The sequence below is a fragment of the Urocampus carinirostris genome, chromosome 10 (assembly GCF_059441175.1).
Source record: "Urocampus carinirostris isolate Australia breed hairy pipefish chromosome 10, RoL_Ucar_1.0, whole genome shotgun sequence".
NCBI classification, from domain to species: Eukaryota; Metazoa; Chordata; class Actinopteri; order Syngnathiformes; family Syngnathidae; genus Urocampus; species Urocampus carinirostris.
This window is the reverse complement of record NC_142358.1, coordinates 5,211,739-5,231,393: the sequence shown is the minus strand read 5'-3', so window position 1 is coordinate 5,231,393 and position 19,655 is coordinate 5,211,739. Positions and strand designations below refer to the sequence as shown.

Sequence of the window (19,655 nt, the reverse complement as noted above, 5' to 3'; positions counted from 1 at the left end):
AATGTTTATACTGTATAGAGAAAATGGCCAAAATAAAAATAGGACCAAAGTATTCTATTGTTTTTTGGTTGTTCTTTTTTGCATTTATGTAATGGTTAATGTGTAAAAATTGCATAAATTAAAAAAGAAAATTCATATTAGTGCATTGATGCACTTTCTACACGATAAAATTACATAAATGCAAAAAAGAAATAGGAAAAAATGACGATACGCTAACTTTTAAAATTATTATATTGGGGAAAAAAATGTTAAAAATAAAGATATATTGGCCTTTTTTATTGTTGCATTTATGAAATGTTTACCGGGTAAAAAGTGTCAAAACCCAGAAAAAAGTTGTTGTTCAAATTCATTGTGTGATTAACTTAGAACATGAAACAAAAAAAAAATCAATATTGACCATTTCCACGACAAAAGGCAAAGACATTGAAAGATAAACACAAAATATTCCCTTTATTTTTTTTCATGTTCTACCTTCATAAGACTACACGCGATGTAGCTCTAAGCAGTATCTACAGTTTGCATGTTTTTTCATTTACAGCACACTGCTCCACTTCATCTTCCTATGTACATGGTCCAAGGAAAAAGCAATCGAAAAATAAAACACAGTGTTTGAAACTTTTTGTAGACTGGGTGGGATATATAAAAAAAAAACATCTCAGTGCATCAATCAGTAAACACAAAATGATTCAATAAAATAAAACAGACACAAAGAGACTCCCATTGTTTTTGTTGGACAGTCAAGTCCCATCACAATGTCGTCATGACAACGGGTACGAAAAAGGATGCGGGACGAAGTGTAAACAGAAACCTGCTGGTCCCGTGCATTGCGTCCCCTTAAGGCAAAGCAAACGTCTGACGAAGCACACTTTTGTAAAAATTTCCACCTTTGGCGAAGGACGACAGACATTAGAAAGACGATGGGTTCACATTTGTTCCGAAAGTTCACTGGAAATAATCTTGTGCGTTGGTTGCAAATAAAAGAAGAGACATTTTTCATTGCATTTTTAAAACACACACATTTTGCCCCTCTCCACAAAACACACACACACACACACACACACACACACACACACACACTCACACACACACACACACACACACACACACACAATAAAAACATGTTAGAATCTCTCCATTTAGATTTTTTTTTTCACTTTTTTTTTTTCAAAATTCAGTAGCCCCCCTCCCCCAAAAAACAATGGGTACCATTGCGTACAGGCAAGAATCTGATTGAAGAACGAACTATTGTCAGGGACAATAATCCAATAAAGGTCTGAATTGGAATGTGGGTATTATAACTGCTATTGTAGGGTTAGTCCTTTCCTTTTCGACTTGTGCATGTGTACACATCCAAGTAATCCAATTGTTTTTTTTTCTGTCATCTGTGATATTTTTCTTCCCCAAAGCACTGTTGGACTTGTAAAGAGAAGAACAATATACGCAAAGTCTGTTTATTTCCTCCCACATTCCAAAAACATGCATGTCAGGTAAATTGGCTGGTCCAAATTGTCCCTAGGTGTGAATGAGCGAGTAAGTTGTCTGAACTGTGTTTGCCCTGTGAGTGGCTGGCAACTAGTTCAGGGTCAACCCTGCCCATTGCCCGAGGACAGCTGGGATGGGCTCCGTCATCTTTGCGACCCTACTATGGATAAGTGGTGCAGATATGATGGATAAGTTTCTTTGTCTTTTTTCTCTTATATTGGCATATTTTTACACCGCAAAACACAGTGTGACTTGTAATCAATAGACAGATAAAACACGCAACCTCCGGTTAACTTGATAAAAAAGTCAGGTGTAATGGTTAATTTTCTGGACATTTCCGTTATTTTCTGCCCCCAAGGGGAAAATACCACAGTTGTATCCATCTTCACAAAGTGTAAGTCCATGCTCCTGACAACTGATGTAAGAGCTGAAGAAGCAATAAAGGACACTTTTGGAGCAAACAAGCTCAGTATTTTGTTAAATTTGGTGAATTACATGAATGAATCCTTGATATAATGATTAAACTTAAATGTGAAAACAACGTCTATTTGCGTCATGACATTGCTTACAATAATAAAATTTGCAAACGCGATGTTACAGTTGTTTGTTTGCCCTTAGTCATGTAAGCGATTTATTCAGATTCGTCCAGAAATCCAATGTTTTGGGTCCAATCAGATTATTGCCTGTATCTAAACATAGTCGTGTAGTCTCTGTATCAATGTGTGACATGTTTTGAGTATTAAAAAGAAGTTAATTAAAAGAGAAGGAATCTCCTTGGCTGAGGAAAAGGCAGAATGGACGAGCTGAGGCATAACGCCTAATGCACATTGCATCTGAAATGGATGTGGTCTGGCTCCATATTGAATCTGCAAGACAACTATTTGTTGTGCTTGAAATCAACAATCGAACTAAAGGGAAGGGGGTGGAGGGTCCTCATTCTATCAGGGAGCATGCTGAAGCATTAATCAAAGACTTCATTTATTTAAAACAATATTTTTTAAGTATTGGACACCCCACGGATAATAAACCAAGCAGAACTGTTTGAGTGGGCTATAAAGTGTTTTTGTAGGGCAGATTGAACACCCGTCCTTTTGTTTATTATCCCCTGATGTGTTCAGAAAAATAAAAAAACAGAGGACAGACCACGAACTGGATCGTCCCTAAAATGTCTCACAGATCTAATAAGTAGCCAAACGACCTTTTCAGATTTATCACGCTGTAAATAAGGAAGTACAAGTAGAACTTTCTGTGTGAGCTTTGCATCGGATTTTCGTAATGAGTCTTTCCCCAGTTACACTTACTGTATTTCTCCATTTGGAATTGTTAGGTTCTCTTAGAAAAGGCACTGGCGCTTTCATTTTTCTGTGCAAGATAATTCTGGAAAAAAAGAGTAAGTTTGTTTCGAAAAAAAATAAAAAAAAATGTTATATTTTGTACCAAACAGAGTAGCTCATTTTGTTTCAAACCACAAAAAAACTTTTTTTTTGTTAGAAACCCAGATCAACGCAAGGATTGAGTTTGTCCATTTTTTTATATTCGACCCAAAATTCGAATATTTTAATGCGTATGATAGATAGATGGGCCAAATTCCCCAAAATTATATCCAGAAAGTGTATAGTGAATGAGGTTAACACAGTGGTTTACAAGCAGCTTCAAGAATGCCCTTATTTTTAAAGGGGAGCAAACCATTCCAGCAGGGGGAAATACATGTAGCCAGGAAAAGATTCTCCCTACAAAATATATTACAATGCTCACACAAATAGTGACCCAAACTGGGTTTATTTTCCACCCAAGAGTTTTGGGTTTAAAATCTTGTGATGTTTCTCAACTTTCCTCATGCTAAGGTTTTTGAGTTTTTCCCTGCCCTCATGCATGTTTCAGATTAGGGGATGATGTAATGGTAGTTTGTTGTCTGTACAGCCTTCTTGTGATTGAGGGCAAGACAAATAGACAGGACTTGACCTGAAAATATTGGAGTTTGTTTTGTCTCTTTTAAAAATCCGACTTACTTAAAGTCTTGCAGTTGCCGTGTGTCATTTCTTTAGCTACATGAAACATCAGATGCTGCATTCGGAGGAATTAAAAAGATTGTGTAAAACTTACAACAGAATCACAGTGGAACCTCAACAGACTGCATCCATCCTGTGAGAAGTGTGCATTAGGCGTAACTAATTTTCAATTGCCAATTGCGAACAGGAAAGATGCAAACACGCAGTCCAGTGCAACCCATTTTTTTCTGTGAAAACTGATCTTACACGCACAAGCATACCAAACGGCGGCCTACTGAAGCGTCTTTGGCAAGATGTCCGCCATTGAAGGTGGGCGAGGCCAGGCATTGCCTTCACGTCACCTTCTGCCCATCTCGCTCTGCCGCATGAAGCGAACATTGTTGACGCTATCGGCTAGCTCGGGGTACTGCTCAGCCGCTAGCACGTAGAATCCGTCGTAGCCTTGCACCCTCCCTGAGCCCAGCAGCTGCTGCTTCTCGCTCTCGGTCCAGGCTCGGGAAGCTTCCTCGCCATCACGCAGTCTCTGTCGCTCACGCGCCCAAGCTTGCGTCACGGCCCTTCTCCGCGCCGCCTCCAGCAACCTCGCCTTCTCCTCCTCAACACTGCTACCATAGCGCGTATTGAGGCTAAGTGCACCGTGCTGCATCCGGATATCGGTGATGCGGCGGGCTCGGCCGGCAAGCACGGCGTTAACCTGCGAAACTGTCACGTTGACGCCGTTTTCCAGCGTTCGCCGGCCCGCCGCCATACCCATCAGGCCCAGGTCGCCCTCTGCCGAGGCCAGCTTGACGAAATGGTGCGTGTCCACGCCGGATGCCGTGTAGCGTAGCGTCTCCAGGTAGATGGCATCGTCCAGTACGGCCGCCATCCGCCGCCCGTCCTCGTTGGCCAAGCTGACGATATCGGTGCGAACGCGACCGTCGCGGATAGCAAATTTGACACCTTTCCCGAAGATGGAGCCTGCAGAGGCAAAGGCGGCCGGGGCCGGCTCCGATTGTGGGCAGCCGGCGCTTTTGGCGTGGTAGATCTGGCCAAAGCGTTCCAGTTTGACAAAAGCCTTCAGCTGTCTTTGGACTTCGCACTGGACGCCAAGAAGGGACTGTGAAGAAACAAACGCCAATCATGTCACATACTCCTTTTTTGGTCGGAAAAGCAAACTGTCAACTGAAAAAGTTAGTGCACAGGTTCACAAACTAGTCAATACTAGGAACCACAGGCAGACAAGCAGAAAAAAACAAACTAGTCCTTTAAATGATATCTTTACAGAACAATGGATTTAATATCAGCACATCTTTTGGGTAGAAAACGAAAACTGGCAGAAAAAGTGAATTCCCAGGTTTAGACACTTGTGAAATCTAGAAACCACTATATTATAGCATTACAAAACGTTCCGATCAGCACAGCTTTTCAGTAGAAGACTGATAAGGAAGTTATTGACCTGTTTTGCAAACTAGTAAAATTGAGAACTAGACACACCACTATATTTTATTTTGTGTTATAATTTAAAATTCCAAAAAACAAAGTTATAGTGGAATTGAGCAGAATTCTAAACTAGAAAAATAAAATAATCATGGAACAAAATATGAAAAATAATATTTTGAGTTGACAATTATCTGCTATCAGAGCAAAACAGCATTTGTGTTTCTTAAAGAATTGTTAAAATCCTAAAAGTAATAACAATAACGCTAATAATACAAAACACAATAATACAAATTGTATGGAAATTGCGCTAATTTTTTGACTAAAAATGAGCTAATCAGAGAACAGTGTATGAAAAAAATAATACATTAAATGACCACAATTTTAAACTAACCGTATTTATATGTGGGATGTATTTAATTTAAAAGTGTTGTCTATAAATTTAAAATATTCCACTTGCTGATTCTATCTTCTGGCTGAAGTCATCATTGCAATGAAATGATCATTGCAGTTTCTTTTAAGCTGCCTGTGTGCCGTGTGCACATACGTATTTCTCTTACATTAGATGGGCTCGAATAAACTCAGATTTTTCATCTTTTTTGGGGTTTCTGTCAGCATTTGGTCCGTATATGAAACAGTCCTTTTGTTACATGCACCAATTTCATCCTAAAATAAATTAAAACAATCAGCATGCGCGTGAAATCACTCTACAACACCTTCTTACCCCCGCCTCCTTTTGTCGAGCTTAAAGTGTTGAGTGACTGGAACACCAATGTTAAAAGTAAGATAAAAGCAGATAAAAAAAATGAAATGACAAGTGGAATGTAAAGGCTCTTCATACTCAGTTGGGCACTGTTAACACATACTCAACAGAGAAAATATTTAATTTAAAACTTTTTAGAAATTAATAAATGCGACAAAAAGATCACTATTGCGTAATTCTAATTCAAAAATGTTCGACCTTCCTTTTTCTGCAACCTATCATAGTTATCTGTGATTTTATTTGAGGATGAAGAAGCGTGACAATGCCTGATGTCCTCTGTCACTCCCGCGCTATCCACGATACCATCCTGTCCGTCCCAGGAGCAAATGGGGGACAAAAGGGGAATGGAAAAATTAAAAACTGCATAAACATCCCAAGAATTCTGTTGATTGCAAAAACTGGGGTGCAAATCGGCCCCCAGGCGGTGACCCAAAATGCCAGCTTTGCACGACACAGGACCTCATCTGTCTGAGAACCTCAGTGGCAATTTTTCCCGCTTGGCCGGCCACGCAAAAGTAAATGAAAACAGATTGTATTTTTCCCACCCAATGATAAAGAAAAGAATTGTAAACACACCCGCCAGATGATGGCAGTTTGTTGCGGAAATTATCACGACAAAGTCCTACTAGTTTGTCTTTCTTGGAATAATGAGTGCTTCCGTTTGAGGAAATTGACCTCGGGTCATTTATTAGAAGTAATGCGCGATAATTACCGGTACAAACGAGAATTAGTCACCTAACACTTTGCTATAATATTAAACCAGCCTGCAGTACTTCTGAGAAAGATTTGAAGCTTTTATGTTCCTCATTAGGATATATATATATTTTTCTTTACATCTCTGAAGAGCGGGATGATGTTGTACACAGAAAAACAACGGCGAACAAATGATGTAGGTGCTGTATCTGAGATTAGGTGGCTTCTCCTGCTAGTGATAACTATGTTAACTGTTATTATCTGTTTCATGTGGAGAAGCAATCCCCTACCCCAAAAACAGGCCTTGGAAAAGGATGAGCTCAGCCAGGCTGTACTTGCCCAAATACACCACATGAAGTGGTGCCCCTGCGACCCTTGCAGTTAAGAGGTTTGTGAGCCGTGAGTAATAGCAGTAAAAAAATGTGGTCGTGTCTCCTTTGAACATTTTCATAATGTGTACGAGTCACTGGACAGTACAATACGTTTTGTTGCCAAAATACTTAGCTTAAATTAAAGTGCAATTTATCTTATTTTTCAGATGTTTTCAGGGTGATGTGCAGTGTTACTGTTATGCCACACGTAATGCTTTGCATTAAGCCCAAAAAGTTCCGTCATGGCTTCATCTGACCAGAGCACCTTGTTCCACAAAGTTGCAAACATGAAACTGGCCTTTTTCTGGTATTTTTTCAGAAAGAGCTTTATTGTTGCTATTCTTTCATAAAGGCTAGATTTATGCAGAGGATGACTATGCGCAGATTGTGTCACCTCAGTTGTGTCTTTTTGTTGCTTCTCTGATTAGTTTTCTCCTGGTTTGGGCCAAAGGTTTAGAGACACAGCCAGGTCTTGGTAGGTTTGCACTGGTTTTATGCTTTCTCCATTTCGTTGTTATAGCTCGCACAGGGGTCCGGGAGATGTGTAAAGAGAGTATAGTAGCGTCTGTAAGAGCATAGTAGTATCGATGAGTATAGTAGTGTTTTGCATGGGTATGATTGTGTTTGTATGACAGTATAGAGTATGATGTTTATTTTGAGAGCGAGTATGATTTACTCCCCAAACGGCCTCTCATATTTATTAGCATTGCAAACATGGAGAACAAACATTTGTGTATAGTGCTTGAGAGAGTTTAGTACTGTGTGTGTGTATGAGAGTATAGTGTCAAGTCTGAAAGAGTATAGTAGTATGTGTATGAGAGCATAATGGCATATGTAAGACAGTATAGTAGTCTGTGTGAGAGTGAATAGTGTAGTATATAAGAGTAAGATTTACTTTTCAAATGACCCTCATATCTATAAGAGTTGCAGACATTGTAAACAAAGTTTAGTGTCCATCCAAGTCGTCTTTCTTTTCCGGCTTTGAAAGCAGAAAAGAGAGGTATAGAGTATAGTAGCATGTGTATAAGAGTATAGTAGTATGTGGGAGAAATTATAATATATTATGTGAGGGAGTAACATAGTGCATGTATGAGTGTATAGTATTATGTGTGAGAGAGTATAGGTGTGTTTATGCGTGGGTATGACTGATGACTATGATGTTATATGTGCGAGCGAGTAGTCTGTGTATGAGTATTGTAATATGTATGAGAATATAGTAGTGTGTTGATCAGACTATAGTAGTATGTGTGAGAGTATAGTACTGTTTGTGAATGGGTATGACTGTGTCTGTATTGGAGTACAGTTGGACATATGTGACAGTATGATCTTATATGTGAGAGTGAGGATGATTTACTTCTCAAATGACCTCTTGTATTTATTAGCATTGCACACACAGTGGAAATACATTTGATTCGAATGCGTCATCGCGAAGAAAACAAAACATTCTTTTCTGGCTTTGAAAACGTTGATTATAAGATGACTTGCTAGGCGGCGGCGACAGGCAGGCAAAGCGAGGACGCTTTTATTTATTCCGTCTAATCTACCAAGACTTTTCCGACGTATCTTCCCTGGAAATATTTGATATGCAAATTCCGTTCGGATTCAATAATCCGTTTCCTGCCGCTTTGTAGATTGGCGCCCCGAGCGAGGTTCAAGTAAGGAGCAGGAGCCCAAAAATCACGACTGCTATCTTTTGCACAAAAGTGGGATTGCATCGCTTTGGATATTGCCTTTACACAGATAAAATGAACTCCGTGTCAAGTGCAATGATATAGAATATAAATACAATAAAGATTGATTGACGTTTTGATGATATGATCTCCGTTTCCTCATACATGCAGTGCAGCAGCTCCAGGTTGGGAGTAAAGGTAAATAAATAAATACATCTAGTAAATTAAGAAATACAAGATTTTATAATACATAAACAATGATTATATTTTTGATTATTTTCTAAAACGAGCATAATTATGTGATAACAAATTGGCAGAATTACATAAGAATACAAAGGCTTACGTGATTTTTTTTCTTTTTGTGATTAAAAAACGAAAAAATAAAATCAGCTTAATTTTCTAACACGGCAGAATTAGAATTAATTTCTAACAGCCCCCACCCCCCCAAACTGCCCCTCCCCCGCCACCCAAGGAAGAAGAAATCCTCTCGAGTTGGTCTCCAATCATTTTTTCATGGGGTTACTTGATGGGTCATCTCCACTTGTTACCTACACTTGATACATCAATGCTTATACTCTGGGTTATATGCACGGCTTGGTGGTTAAATGGAAACAAAACACTGCTAATTAAAGCGCCACTACTCCCTAGTGTAGTGGAGGTGCTATTGCACTTGATCCTTTGGAAAGTTAAAAAAAGGGTGGGGGTGGGCACTTCTTGAGAAGCATTGTCTTAATCCAATCCAATGATTGCTTTCAAATACTTCTCTAGTCTGGGCTATTTCTTTCTTTCAAAGGCTGTCAGATGGCTGTTCGCTAATGGACAAGAGCCGCTTGAGGTGGCAGCCAGAATGTCTGCTGACACCAAAGCTGACAGGCGGCGTGGGCTCGTCCTGCAGTAACCAGAGCTCCCGCGACAACAGTGGCCCCCTTAATAATTCAAGAGTGGGGGGCCCGGGTGGGGGCTGACTTGAAAGGCCTCCCTAAAGCGCGGGAACCGGAGCGTGTCGGCTAATTCGCAGACCTTGGCTGAGGCTGTAAGACTTGAGATGAAATCAATGGGCGGTGGAGGAGAGAATGGAGAGTGAATTTCCCTAATGGCAGGACAATTACAAGGGCCGTTTAGTCTGACCCCTGTTTGCCCGGGACGAGGACGAGAGCCCGGGAACGGATTGCCAGGTTTATCCGATCGCCGGTGTTGGGAAAAACGCATTACAAGGGAAAGTGTTCCTGGAACGAACCATATTTATTTGTGTATAACAAGCACTTTCTTATAACACGCACCCCTAATTATTGCTTAACAATGTGTATAAAGTGTTGTTTCTCAGTACAAATTTTCACTTGGATTTTCACGTGGTATAGGATAGTGTTTTTCAACAATTAGTGTGCCATGGGAAATTATCAATTTTGTGTGCTTTGCGGCCTAGCAAAAGCTATCTTTCATTTGGATTTACTATTACCAGAGATGCAACGGCACCAGATGGTGGTCTCCCATGGGTTTTTTTTCCGTTAAAGAAAAAGAAAGGCAGTAGATTTTGTATCATTGCAAGTATGGTAATTCATTTTCTTGAAAACAAGTACAGTACTGTCACATTATGTCACTCTACTGTCATTACTATTTGGTATGGTATTTCGTTATTCCGCTACTTTATAAATGCAGATAGTTAATAACGAATAATAATGGTTGAGCACTCTTGCTCCACTTGCATTATCATACGCCATATTTATTTAGGTATGACGCTGTCAGAGACCAAAAACGGAGAGGGGACCCACTTGCGTTCGTTTTACTCAGCTTTATTTAGAAGGAGGAAAGGGCTTGCACCCAGGATCCGGTGATCGTCGGTCACGGGTAGCAGATTGCTTGGAACGCGGAAGTGGCACTTCCGTGGCGAGCGAAGGCAGTGTCGATAGCCGGGAAAAAAAGAGGTCGATGGGAGGGACGGAGGAGCAGAAACGTAAAGGGGATCAGAAAAGAGGTCGGCGCCGGGAATCAAACGGAAAACAAGACAGGATTGAGACAGGATTCAAAAGGTGCTTGCCTAGCGTGGGGCTGAGGTTCGCAGACGAACTGACAATCGTTGACAGGAAGACGGGGGTTTAAAAAGAGGTCAGCAACCAATCAGCTTCGGAGCCGTTGGCGCCAACGGAGCAGACTCAGGCGTCCCGCAGCAGTAATCTTTACAGACCCGTACCCGTAATTTTTAAGTAAAAATGATAAAAAAAAGTGTTTCACTTTTTTTTAGCTCAAACTTTGCAGAATCATACTCAGGTCACAGCTGGGAGGGCGCTGAATCCTAACCACTGCACCACAAGTGATATGAAAATCCATTCATTTGCATTTGATGATCACACCAAATTTATTCACGGTACCAGAGACGAATGGTAAATCTGTTGAGCATTTTACATGTGACAATGACAAAAAAATCTATTACATTATTCTATTCTATTCTATTCTAAGAATTGTAAGTGACAAACGTTGTGAAATATGTACGGCCAAGATTAAAATAATTTATTGACAATGTAAACTCTGAACACAATACCAACATGGAATTTACAATATATTCATGTAATTCCCTTAAAAGTCCAATTTATCATCAGATACACCAAAGAGCTGTTTCCCTTTTTGTTTTTTTAAATTAATTTATATTTTCTAGAACGACTTGCTGTTTTCTTTATCCTCTAACATTTGTTTTTTGGCACCTTAAAATAGTGTAATAATGAAACAAAATCGAATGCCTTTTCTTGTGTCATAAGTATCACTAGTGGTCTCGTGGTTAGGTTTTGATGCTCTCACCGTTGCGACCCTGGTTCGATTACTGTTGCCTCCAATGTTTTGTGTGGTCAGCAATTAATCATTGCACAAATACGGTGAAACCTTGTGTATAAGATGCACCCAAGATTGCGTTAATTTTTTACGTTAAAAAAAGCGCATTATACATGAATACATTTTCCGTAGTGACAAAAAGGAGCCCAGCTTTAAAAGGGTTGGAGACCCTTCCAATACACAATGCCTGGAGGAAATAAAGAACATATACAGTAATTTGAAAGTAGATAGTTACCTACAGAGTATCGCAACACTTTTTGGTGCCAATAATATGGGGGGTAATTGAATTACTTTTTAAAGGGACAGTGTGTAATATTTAGTGCCTACTAGTGATAGAAAAACGTTGACACCGAATCTCTAACACCTCTGATATGCAGGTAGTCGCCTTGAATGGGTGATTTTGCTATCGGTGTGTGAATGTGTGTGTGAATGGGTGAAGTGTGAAGTGAATTGTAAAGTGCTTTGGAGGTCCTCAGTGACTGGTAATGCGCTACATATTGCAGTCCATTCACTATTTACAAAAAAATCACGGATCGAGAAATTTGTATTTCTTTTACACAGTAGAATCCCCACATAAGTCACCGCGGTGTTTGCCCGGCATCCTGCCCCCACGCTGTATTCTGAGGCACTGGACATCTAGTGATCAAATATTACACACTGGGGCTTTAAATGAAGTAACTAGCAACTGTAACTAATAACTTTTTTCAATAACGCGCCCAACACTGCCAATGGCCGGGAAACTTTTCCGGTTTTGGTTGTTGAAAAGGTCTCACCTTGGTGCTGTCCCACTCTTGCGTCTTGATCTGCGTAGCCATTAGCTCGTAGGATGGCTCCACCGTGTCCATGTTGGGCTTGCGGTAACCTGGGATCACGTTGTACAGCTGGAAGCCGAATGTCACCAGCCAACTGTTCACGTCTGTCCCCCCCCAAAAAAACAATGACAAATTTATTGAAAAATATTCCTCGATCCTGTATCCCCAATTGTATAATGTTGTGAGCAGGGACCAGTAAAGCGCACATAGAAGGTAAGTTTTGTTGTTCTGTACATTTAAAAGTGAACAGCACTCAGGGTGTGGGGTTACTTCCTGGATTTATGCGTATCAAGATTATGGTCCCCATTAACTACTATAAATGAGGATTTACATTACAAACAATTTCCGAGCTACTGTTTTTTATTTTCAGTTATCATTTTTTTACAGAAAAGCTGGAGAGGACTTTAAATGTGCCATTAAAAAGTCAAATTGATGTAATATTTACTCTTTAGTTGTGCAATCCTCTAGGGTCATTTTATTATTACCTGTTAAGAATCCTGTACACATGATTATTATTCAGAGTGGCCCAAAGAATTAACCAAGAAAAAACTTTACTGTGTTTCCGACAGTTTTTTTCCGACCCGGCAAATTGAACACTGGATTTAATCTCAGTATTGCTTTGGAGTAGAAAATAAAACTTGAAGATGAAGCTTGTTGATGTCATGCAGTCAAGGTTTGTGCCTGCAGTGCTTCTTCTTCTCCAACAATGGCAGCATTACCCTATACACCAGTTCCCCTCACTTTTCCTCTCCCCAGATGTTTCCAGTTATACAATTAGCTAAAACTTCTATAAATACCCCAGCCTCCCATCTCACGTTGTTGAGTCGTTTTGATTCATGAAGACATTCACTCGCCAGACTACAATACTTCTCTTCCTATGACTTCCTTCTTTACAACCGACTAAATAAGCCCCCAAAAATGTTAATATTATGCGACAAAATATATCAGGAAATAAAAAGATTTGGATATCTTGTGAAAGATTTGTAAGAACAAATGACGTAGGCCGTACAACCTTTGCAATAGTACATGAGTCAATTCATTCAAAAGAGAAAAATAATTTTGCATTGCATCAGCAAAATGTAACTTGATGTCAAGTTTTGGACATGTTTGATAATTGATTATCTTGCCACACTTGGGATTATGGTTGCTCACTGTTGTTTCAAGCGCTGCTCACTGACTTGGTGTGAACGCTCAGACCCGTGGAAAATTAGAGGGAACATTGCTCCCAAATCTTCTTTTCAAGATTTTTCCACAGCAGTTCCATCCCAGTTTCCCTTCCCCCTAGTTAATTATTTTTTATTTATTGTGAAATAAATTCCCCCCTGCTGGGGTTTGATGACCTCCCTTGTTATTTGTCTTGTTATTGTCCTGCATGTGGGTCTGTCCCACACCTCTTGACACCATCCATCCATTATCTTCCGCTTATCCGGGTCGGGTCACGGGGGCAGCAGCCTTAACAGGGAAGCCCAGACCTCCCTATCCCCAGCCACTTCTTAAAGCTCATCCGACAGGATCCCGAGGCGTTCCCAGGCCAGCCTGGAGACAGAGTCTCTCCAGCGTGTCCTGGGTCATCCCCGGGACCTCCTACCGGTGGGATATGCCTGGAACACCTCCCGAGGGAGGCGTAAAGGAGGCATCCTTATCAGATGCCCGAGCCACCTCAACTCTCCTCTCAATGCGGAGGAGCAGTGGCTCTACATTGAGGCCCTCCTGGATGACTGAGCATGGAAAAAAACTTTTGTTTGTTCATAACTTCAACGCCTAAAGTGAAATCCATACCTTGTAGTCGCTTCCATGTTTGTCTGACATCGAGCGGCTAAGCATTGATCATCCCCTGAGGACAGTTGAAAACTCTAAAGTAGCAATTGGTTATCTTTTACATTAGACAACAGTGCACTCTAGTGGTTAAATATTACACACTGGGGCTTTTAATATGTTTTGGAGAGCAATTATTTTATATTTAAATTATTCATGAAAAAAGAAAAGCTATTCTTTTCCCACACTGCAGCACCGGCAATATTAAGTGATTAAATGCTTATTATTTTGCCAAATTCACATTAATTACATTTTTAGAAACACAAACATTACATCATTGGGGTTGTAACATATTTTAACTTTGACTTTTGTTTTCGATATGGTTTTAATACAAAACGCCCCAAGGGCAGATAAGTTTGATTGTTAAAAATAATTTATTTTGCTTTTTGCTTCTTACATTAACTTAAAAATATTTCAAACAAAGACTGTAGATATTTTGTTTGACGGGCCGGATGAAAAAGCCGGGCGGGCCACATTTGGCCGTCGTTTGCCCACCCCTATTATAGTGTATATTGCCTTATTATATAACAAATAAAAAAAGACAAAAATAATCTGCTGTATGAGATAATTTAAAAAATCTTCTACTCTTTCAAGACATTCATACTTATTATGACCAAGCAAAAAAATCCTTGCCGTGTTTCAGTGAGCCGACAAATTAAGCTCCGTGCACCATTTCAAAGCAGGCAGCAGCATGTAATAGCTCCGAGGTGACATTTGCAGGTACAATTTCATGCCGTTTAATGTGCCAATCAGCATCCCAGCCCGCCAATTGTTATCAGCACGCCACATTTCCTCCAGCAAACAAGCCGCAACGAGGGGGACAAAGCGTAAGTAAGAGGCTAACAAAGAGAGAACATTCCGTGACCTGGATTGTATACTGTAATCCCTCACTACTTCCTGCTTTGTGGCCTCGGTGCATCCCGGGTTAGAAAAAATTCCGCAATTCATCATACCTGACTATGTACTCCTGATTTTCGTGAATTGCGAATGGTTTTGGTCCCAATTAACCGCGATAAATGAGAGATTAAAGTACAGTAATACCTTGGTACTCTAACATAATCTGTTTGGCACCAGTGTTTAATCATCAAATTATTCGCGTTTTGAAACATTTTTTCCAATACGCGATAATGGTATTTGATACGTTACAAAATAGCCAAAATATTAATAAAACTTGTACCTAAACAAACATATATTTAAATGCATAGATAATAAAGATTAAACTTAATAAAGATTGAATATAAAACTATTTTATAACATTTACTTGGCAGTGGTTCGATGGTACACTTGTACACCATTCTTGATATCATTCCCTTTTTCAACTTGATGGTTGTTTTCACAGTTTTCCACTTTTTGTTGCCCTTATCTCTAACTCTCTTGGGACTCGTTATTATCAGAAAAAAAGGGAATAACAATCACCAAATCACAATCAAATATCACCATGTGTTGTTGGACTGGCAATCTCTCTCGAAACAATGCTAACCAATCGTGCTTGAGTAGCCAAGGTGGTCGTTCATCTCACTTGTCCGTGTTCGAGCTTGTCAAGTTCAGATTTTTTGTTCTAATACCACAGTTAAAATTACTTGGGTTGAGTTTTTTAGTTAAAAACTGATTTAATGTAATTTTCTTCTTTGACTCAATCGAATCCATCACTGTTACTCCTTTTCCTTTCACTTATCAGTACCTCTCTTTACCCATTATTATCAGAAAAAAGGGAATAAAACAAACCAAATCCCAATCACTTCTCAACACAAGTCAACACAAGTTGTCAGACTGATGATATTACTTGAATTGATGCTAACCGATTTGGCTCTGGTGTGTTCAGGTATTTTTGAGTTCCGATTTTTCCCTCAAATATTGAAAGAAAAAATACTAAAACTTTTAGTTCGAATACCAATTTATTAGAATACAGAATTGTTTGATGGCTGAGGTATCATTGTATGAAGTTCAAACAGAATTATTTGCCAACCATGCTTCTCCAGAGCGGGTATTTCCATGTTAATGCAAATTACGCAGCTCTGAGACTCCTTGTCACCCCGAAGTGAGTGTCACTCCCCTCTGAAGAGGGGGGAGGGATATGTGCAGCTCTCTCTTCCCCCTTGACACATGTAATTTTAGCGCTATAAAAAACGTGTATGCATTATTGATCGCACTGGTGGGACTCACCTAACATCTGCTGGATTTTCTACTTCTATTTGGCGACGTACACCCACCCCGAGAACAGAGCTTGATGTTACTCTTGCAATGTTTATATTTATACACCCAGAGAAATATTCGACGCAAAAATATTCTGTGCAAAGTATTTAAAACAAAGTCCTGGTAGGTTGGTTAACAAGCATTCCCTGAGGACAGTTGAAAACTTTAAAGTAGCAATTGGTTATTTAATTATTCATAGTTTAAAGGCATACGGCTGGTGCAAATATCTGTCCAGTAAAACCCTAGGTTACAGCATCCCTAATTTACGATGTTTTCACGTTACGATGTGGAATACGTTTTTTTCATCCACATACGAACACATGCATGTCAATCGGAGTAGTGGTCAAGATAGTCTAGATTGATAGATAGACTAGATCTAGACTAGATGTGAGATGATCCATACTGTAATGTTCTTTGTTTTATATTCTATGCTAGCTTGCCAAAAATCCACCAAGGAGTAAAAGAACCATATGGTGAAGACAATGTTCATTCTTTTTCAATACGGAATCAGTGCACTGGCCTTATAATGATCTGGACTTTGGACTTACCCGTCATGTAGCACTTGATCTCTTCGTTGTTCCCGAGCGGGTTGTTGTTCTTGAACATGTACAGGTTGAAGGGCACAATATGCCCGGCGTTGAGACGTTTCCAGACGTCGTGGTCAGGGGTTGTCCAGCGCCCAGCCAGGACATCGTAATCCCTGCGTCCCATGTGTACCAGCCTGCTGAGTGGCTCGTAAAGACCGCCCTGGTATCCGATGATGACCTGGAAACCAGGGTTGGTGTCCAGGTAGACCTCCCCAAAAGCCGTGTGCAGAACCTGCTTGATGACGTGACCTGATCCGCTGAAAACTGCCAATGGTGTTCCAATGTTGTCGCAGGCTACATAGAACTCGTCACCGCTGCTTAGCTCCATAGAGAACAGGTGGCCCTGCAGGTCGTAGTATAGCGAGGTGATCTCGGAGCTGGTGTGGTTGTACATGTGGGTGACCCGGGTAGGGCTGGACAAGTCTGCGTAGAAAAACTGTAAGTGGTGACCAACGCTGCTCCTGCTGGACACCCTCCGACCCAAACCATCGTAGCGGTAGCGGATATTCCAACCACTTGCTTTGTTGTAGACCTTGACCAGAAGTCCGGCTGAGTTGTAGTCAAAGTAGTCGTTTCCTCTTTGCCGCAGGAAACCGTCTTCGTCCATTCTGTACTGAACATCCCCTAGGCGGGTTATGCGGTCCCGGATGTCATAACGTAGCGGTGTCAGGCGGGCGCTATTGCCAGGGCTGAGGAGATGCAAGTTTCCATTGAGGTCGTAGCTGTAGCGCCACAGAGGTTTGTCGTTGATGGAGACAACCTGGAGCTGGCCGTCTGAATCGTACTCGTATGTGTAGCGGGTTGTGTTAGCATAGGGCCCCACCTTTAGCTCCTTGGCAACAACCCTCCCCATGTTGTCGTACTGCACCATCATCCAGTACATAAGTGAGCGGAAAATCTCATACTGCACTTCCTTTACACGACCATAGGCGTCAAAGTGTTTGGTGTGCGTCATGACCGCCGTGGTGATTATCTGGTTGATATCGTAGTAAATGACGCCGAATTTACCGAACTGTTCAGCCTTACCGGAAACGTCGTCATAGCGGTAGAGGTCAATGGGCAGTGGCGTCTCGTTGATTACCGCCTGCATGCTGGTGACCCGGAAGCTGTTGTCGTAGACGTAATCGAACCGGGCGTTGACCATGCCCTCTTCACTGAATCGGAAGATCTGCCTGTCGATCAGAGGCCCAATCTGCCGGTAGCGGATGGTGCAGGTGAAGCCCTCGCTCTGCAGGTTGACCGTTTTCAGCATGCCAGCAACCTCGTCGTAAGAGAAGCCGATGCGGGTGGTGTCATAGAGGATCTCCAGTAGTTTGGACAGTTGGCCGTATTTGTAGATAATTCGTCGACCAGTTCCCAGGTAAGTGGTCTGCATAAGCCGGCCTTCCTCGCTGTAGTCCTGAAGCACCGAAGCGTTCCCCTCGGGAGGCCGGTACGTGTTTCGGTAGTAGCCCACCGAAAGTGCCGTCTCCAGGGTCTGACGGGCCACATTGGGCATGGTCACAGAAGAGAGACGGTCGTTTTTGTCGAATTCAAAGATGTATTGTCTCTGGCTGTAGAGCAGCAGCACCATGGACTATGAGGAAACACATTGCAGTTCAGAACATGAGAAAGAAAAAGACTTTAGTAAACAGGGTAAACCCCAAGGATATGGCATCCCCGGCTTACTACATCTTTATTTACTGTGTGGAATACGATGTTTTTTTTAAACCTTCTTTACGGCAAATTCCCCACAATACAACAATAAAATATTTTGCGTGCACAAAGAAAAAGCCGTGTTCATAAGTATTTTGCGCAAAGTATGTCTCTAAGCTGCATATTTGCTATTAGTCGATATCGTATAAAATACCAATCATGATGCAAATATGTTATAGGTGGAACTATCTCAGAAAATGCCTTTCTGTCTCTTCATTCTGATGAGAATCTCATGTTACAAACTTGATTTTGTCTAGCTATGAGTCGTAAAACTTGAGAGATGCTAAAGGAAGGAAGTAACTATATGATAACGATGGAAATAAAGCTAGCAATTGTCAAGAAATACAAAGGTTTTCACACCAAGGGCTACAATGCACCATAAACATCAATACAGCCACAATACTTTGCTTGTATTTTGGCACGGATAGATCACTTTTAAGCAAATGTAATATATCCCAAGTGAAACTGCCGACCACAAAACTCAAAAAACTCCTTTAAAATGTTGCCTGCCATTTCAGAATAATTGCAATCAATTGGGACATGAAAACTTTTATTGGACATACATTTTAGGGATAAATTAAAACGATCAGATATTTATTGGATAATATCAACAAAAAATATGTTGCAGTTTTCAGTTTGGACAGATAGAGGTGAAAAATTCTGTCATATTTTTGGTTCTCGAACAAAATTTCAAAAAATATATAAAATATTTTCATATTATTTAAATATACATAGTAAAGGAAAAACATAATAACTATTATATTTCATGTCTTTTAAAAAAAAATTCCCTGGAAAAATTATTCTTCGCATATTGGAATGAAATACAGTTCAATTACGTATTATTTGATTTAATTTACTCTTTTTATTGTATCTATTTGTACTGTTTTTATTCATTATTGGTCCCTTGTATCGATGCTAACATAATAATTAGATAAATTAAACTTGTGAATATTTCCTTTGCTTGGTTGCATGGCTTTAACCAATTGACGAATAGAAACATTCTAAAAAAAAAAAGGAGGCAATTGAAGCAAGAAATTCTAATGGCATGACAAAATCGCAAGTAGAAGTTGTAAAAAACGTTTTCGTTCGAATTTCGTGTTTTCTCCTCTGCTTCCAAGCACTAAATCCAATATACCATAGGTAAATAACAATACATTTTGGGACCTCTGTTCTAAAAAATCATTATCAAGTGAAGCGCAAAGTGGTTCAAAAAATGCTAATTGAAATGTTCCGTGCAAGCTGAGAAAGTTGTGGTTCTCTTTTTCAAAAACGAAATAATTTGTAGCAATCATCCTCAATTTCAAGCTTTATTAGAGCCAAACTATA

At 40.3% G+C, this 19,655-nt stretch overlaps 1 protein-coding gene across 3 annotated transcripts in view; it reads right to left on the bottom strand.

Moving 5' to 3' along the window:
* Positions 1-423: 423 nt before the first annotated feature.
* Positions 424-19,655, bottom strand: part of tenm4 (teneurin transmembrane protein 4) — a 287,914-nt gene continuing 268,682 nt past the window's right edge. For all 3 annotated transcript variants that reach the window (XM_088346405.1, XM_088346406.1, XM_088346404.1), the window contains 3 exons: positions 16,596-18,210; positions 12,001-12,143; positions 424-4,590 (listed from right to left, as the gene is read on the bottom strand). In XM_088346405.1, coding sequence (XP_088202531.1) covers positions 3,829-4,590; positions 12,001-12,143; positions 16,596-18,210 — 2,520 coding nt within the window. In that variant the 3' untranslated portion in view covers positions 424-3,828. The remainder of the gene's footprint in view (positions 4,591-12,000; positions 12,144-16,595; positions 18,211-19,655) is intronic.